At 35.7% G+C, this 4,980-nt stretch overlaps 1 protein-coding gene across 1 annotated transcript; it reads right to left on the bottom strand.

Moving 5' to 3' along the window:
• Window positions 1-2,355: 2,355 nt before the first annotated feature.
• Window positions 2,356-2,895, bottom strand: LOC141691958 (uncharacterized). The gene has a single exon (XM_074496706.1). The coding sequence runs from the start codon at window positions 2,893-2,895 to the stop codon at window positions 2,356-2,358; it is 540 nt and encodes a 179-aa protein (XP_074352807.1).
• Between the last annotated feature and the right edge of the window lie 2,085 nt (window positions 2,896-4,980).

The following is a 4,980-nucleotide window of genomic DNA, read 5'->3' as shown; positions in this document are numbered from 1 at the left end:
CGATAGACCCATTTACACCCAATTACCTTTTTACCAGGTGGGAGAGAAACAATTTCCCATATTTTATTAGTTTCAAGGGCTGGAAATTCTTTTTGCATAACTTCGACCCAACGAGGATCAGAAGAAGCTTGGGCATATGTAGAAGGTTTTTTGACAGCAGTAACAATACTAGTAGCACAAGCATAGACCGGAGAAGTAGAAGCTGAACGGAATAATGAGAAAAGTTGTACTTAATTGCATCAATGGGGCAATTAAGTAAAACAACATGAGCTTGAAGAACAACATAATCCCGCATCCAAGTAGGTTGAACCTTTTGGCGAAGGGAGACTCGAGTGGGTATAACAGGATCACGAACAACAATATCAGTGTTTGGAATAAGAGGCTCAGAATGACTGGATGAAGGTGAAAAAAATGGACCAGAATCAGGAAGAGAAAGATCAGAAGATAAAAGATGATCAATAGGAGTGGAGCAAGAATCTAGTTGCAAATTAGGAACCTCAAAAAAATTGAGATGAGATGGATACAAAATAGGATTATTAGTGTCATGAAATGGAAAAACATGTTCATGAAAAATGACATGTCGGGAAATATGTGTAACATTGGAAACAGGGTCATACAACTTATACCCTTTTTGATTAGGTGGATAGCCCAAAAAATGGTTTTGAGGGCTCGTGGAGCCAATTTATCAGAAGTATGCACAGACATATATGCAAGACAACCAGGAACTCGAAGAAGGGTGTAATCAGGTAGAGTGTTATACAGTTTCTCATAAGGGCTTCTAAAGCCTAACACTGAAGTAGGGACACGATTGATGATATAGGTAGATGTCAAAAGACAATTGCCCCAAAAACGTTTAGGTAATGCAGCTTGAAACATCAGTGCACGAGTCATTTCTAAGAGGTTTTGATGTTTCCTTTCTACTCATCCATTTTGTTGGGGTGTAGAAGGACAAGAGGATTGATGCACAACACCATGAGAATTAAAAAAAGAAGATAGATCATGATTCATAAACTCGCCTCCATTATCAAAACGAAAAATTTTAATAGTGGAATGAAACTGATTATGAACATGAGAAAAAAAATCTTTGATGGATTGACAAGAATGTTGTTTCGTTGGTAACAAAACAGTCCAAATAGATCGTGTGCAATCATCAATAAGCGTCAAAAAATATTTACATCCATTATAAGTGGGTGTCCTATAAGGACCCCAAAGATCACAATGAATTAAATCGAAAGGAAGTAAAGCATGAGAAATACTATGCTTAAAAGGTTGTTTACATTGTTTTGCCAAAGGGCAAACGGTACATGGAGTAGAATTGGTAAATTCAAGAACAGACATTTTTAAAATAACATCGACAGGAATATGGCCTAAACGCTGGTGCCAAGGAGTTGTTGAAGATGACTGTGAAGAAGAGCAAACAGAAGTTGATGAAGAAATGACAGGATTGTTGACAAGTTGGTATAGGCCTCCAATCATTTTACCAAGAACCAATGTCGTGGTCTGGGATTGGTCCTGCAGATAACATGAATTAGACTCAAACCATATCTTTGAATGCAATTGAGAGGAAAGTTTACTAATGGATAAGAGGTTAAAGGTGAAAGTGGGAACAAAAAGAACATCTGTGAGAACTAGAGGGATAGAATGTAGTTTAACAGAACCGATATGAGTTACTAAAGCTTCCTCGCCATTAGGAAATTTGACAAAGAAAGGAGAATCAATACAATGAACATCATGCATATGTGTAAGGGTGCAGCACATATGATTGGTAGCACCGGTGTCTAAAATCCAGACATGCTCAGAAAAATTGACTGTAGAGGTTAAGGAATAAGCAGTACCTGCTATAGTGGATTGAAAAGTAACCGGAGAACCACCAGAAGACTGATTTGGTATGTGAGAAATTGAAGCATTGGGAGACTTGTTGAAACACTGCATTAAAGAATTTACCTGATGTTGTAAGGATTCCAATTGAGAAGATAAAACAGCATTAGAACTAGTATGATCAGGAAGAGGCTGTGAAGCAGCATTATAAGTGGTTTGCACAACATTGGCATGACCAGTCTTTGGAGATTGTGAAGAGGAGAATCTAGTAGTAGGTCTGCGTTTTACTCGATTGTCTGGATGATTGGGATGTTCAGGAGGATACCCAATAAGTTTGTAGCATTTCTCTCTGGTATGTCCTTTGAAGTGACAATGAGAGCATTTCTGTGAGGCAAAAGGTTTCTCTGTATATTTAAAGTGAGAAGAACGAGGTGTGTTAACCGCCATAGCAATAGGTGAGATAGATAGGGACAAACCATGAGTTTGTCGTTGCTTTTCCTCCTGTTTGATTAACATAAAAGCCTGATTAACGGTTGGTCATGGTTGCATCATAAGCAACTGTCCTCTAGCAGCTGTGAAACTAGAATGAAGCCCCATAAGAAATTGTATTAACCTAGTCTTTTCAACTTGTTGTTCCCAGACTTTGATAGCACCACAAGTGCATTTGATAGTAGGCTCTAAAGCCTTGATTTCATCCCAAAATCCCTTTAGCTTGTGAAAGTAAAACTCGACCGAATCATTACCCTGTTCCAACTTGAACAAGTCTCTTTGGGTTTCATAAATTTTGTGACCACTGATGACAGAGAAACGTTCATTGAGTTCGTACCAAACATTGTACGCACTATCCATGTAGTTCATACTACTGCTAATATCGTCAGCCACAGTGTTTAGAATCCAGGTAATCACCATGTCATTGACACTTTTCCAGTGAGGAAATAAAGGAGATTTATCCTCAGGAGCAAGAAAATCACCAGTTACGATGACAAGTTTATTCTTAGCCGATAAAGCAATTTGCATTGATCGTTTCCACGAAGCATAATTTTCACTACCAGTAAGCTTTTTAGAGATCAAAATCATGCCTGGTTGGTCATTGTTGTGCAAAAACAATGGATGACTACTATTATAAATTTATTGACCATAACTATGAGTAGCATTCTGAGTATTTTGAGTGGAAGAATCGAGGTTTTGTGAAGAAGATGCATTCTGATTGTTTTGATTAGCCATAACAGCGTGTGCATAAGAGAATGCAGGAGAAGAGGAACGATTAATAGACATTCAGAAAAACAAACGCCAGGTCCATGATAATACTGGAATAGTACAAGATCTCAACGATCAGTCAACTAGATATCAATTAATATGCACTAAGGTCAAGGTATTATAAGAAATACCATAACAATAACGATGTAGATCGAAAAACGAGCAAAAAAAACAAGTGAAAATGGAGAGAAAAAACAGGAAGAGATCACCGGAAACAGAAAGAGATCACCGGAAAACTGAGAGAGATCACCGGAGACGAAGAAAAAACTTGCGGAAAGCTCTGATACCATCTTTATTTAACCATATCTCACTTGATTTGTATACAAGCATCTACATAAAACTGAAATGAAGCTTAAATTCTACATACTATTCAACAAGCTTTGCAGGTGTTTATTTATAATGAATTGAATTCATAAAAAAGGGGATGTCTAGGTCTATATATACTAGCTAGCCCGTCACATTGCCATAACAGATTCTGTTACGATAAGTTGGTTTACTTATCATGCCAGTTATCACACTAGAAGAATATAAAATATTGAGTACTTATACTATAACATATATTGTATCTAAATTTTAAGACCTCAAAGTCATTCACGGCAGAACACTTATTGGATCTCACAAATCATAACAAGGAACTTTTTTTAGAAATTGAGCTTCAAGGTTTAGTCCTAAGATATGTTTCAATGTATAACACATTTAAACAATAAACTTAAGCAGTGACACGGTCAAATAGAAATAGAAGTAGAAGAGTTACAGGTACTCTAGAAAGCTTAAATAATATACTAGCTAAACTTTTATGGGAATAGTAAGCAACTTCATCACGCATTTGTCATCTTTCATCAACAGCCTCTTTGCTATTATTCTGCAGAAATAATGAACATATACAGTAGCAATGAGTATGATTCTAGTCAATTTCAGTTTTTACCTTCACAAAATTATACAATGAAGTAAAAAGATTAAAATAAGAATTAAGTAAATTACCCTTCATTATTAGCCCCGAATGTTGTCTCTACAAAGCCACTTAGCCTCCTGGCATAGGCGGGAGGAGGCACAAAAGTAGGAAGTTGTGAAAACTTTCCTGAGAGGAATAATCGTGTGCTCTTACAGTCTTACTTATATATTTTAATTTCTTCCAATAAGTTAATGGGACAAGATAGTCAATTATATTATATCTCATAGTTCCCCACTGGGATGTAGGGATTCTTCGGTCACCCAACAAATCTCCGTATCCTCACGCACCTCCGTATCAGATACTCGGATTCTTGGGGACCTCCGATGTTCAAAATTTTCAAAAAAAATCAACTAAAATACGTATTTATACTACATATATAAGTAATTTTAGTATAATTTTTGTGTTATAGATGCTTATATCATGTATTTGATACAATTTGTATAAAACTATAAGTTTTGTTAATATATTTCATCATTCATAACATCAAATATATATTTATAATAAATATACGTGCTGTATCCCTCTACCCAAATCCCCATATTATTTTATTTACCGAATCCATGTATCCCCGCACTACGCACCCGCATCCCCGCACCCGTATCCTTTCTTCTTAGGTTCCCCAGTTTTGTCCCATACAACAAGAAAAGAATCATCCATGATATTGTGCCTCTGTTCAAAAAAGAAACAAAATGAATCATAATAAAATATTTAGATAGTACTATTTGTTTAACTAATGTCAAATTTGAAACAAATTAATATGGAGATGACAAATATGTATAGGTGTATATAATATCTTATTTATAAATAAAATGTGATTTGCAATGCACAAATGTATAAAATAGATTATACAAGATACTTAGCTTGATAGAAATTTATTTGAATACCTGTAAAAAATTAGTGTCATTTCTCACTTTGTCCAGTAAATCAGTCATGTCTCTGTTAGTTAAGGATAA

This window comes from Apium graveolens, chromosome 10, assembly GCF_009905375.1.
Source record: "Apium graveolens cultivar Ventura chromosome 10, ASM990537v1, whole genome shotgun sequence".
Classification (NCBI taxonomy): domain Eukaryota; kingdom Viridiplantae; phylum Streptophyta; class Magnoliopsida; order Apiales; family Apiaceae; genus Apium; species Apium graveolens.
This window is presented reverse-complemented; position numbering and strand designations above follow the sequence as displayed.

Excerpts from the sequence above, each read along its gene's own strand:
- LOC141691958 (XM_074496706.1), bottom strand. The coding sequence starts at position 2,895 with ATGATTTTGATCTCTAAAAAGCTTACTGGTAGTGAAAATTATGCTTCG.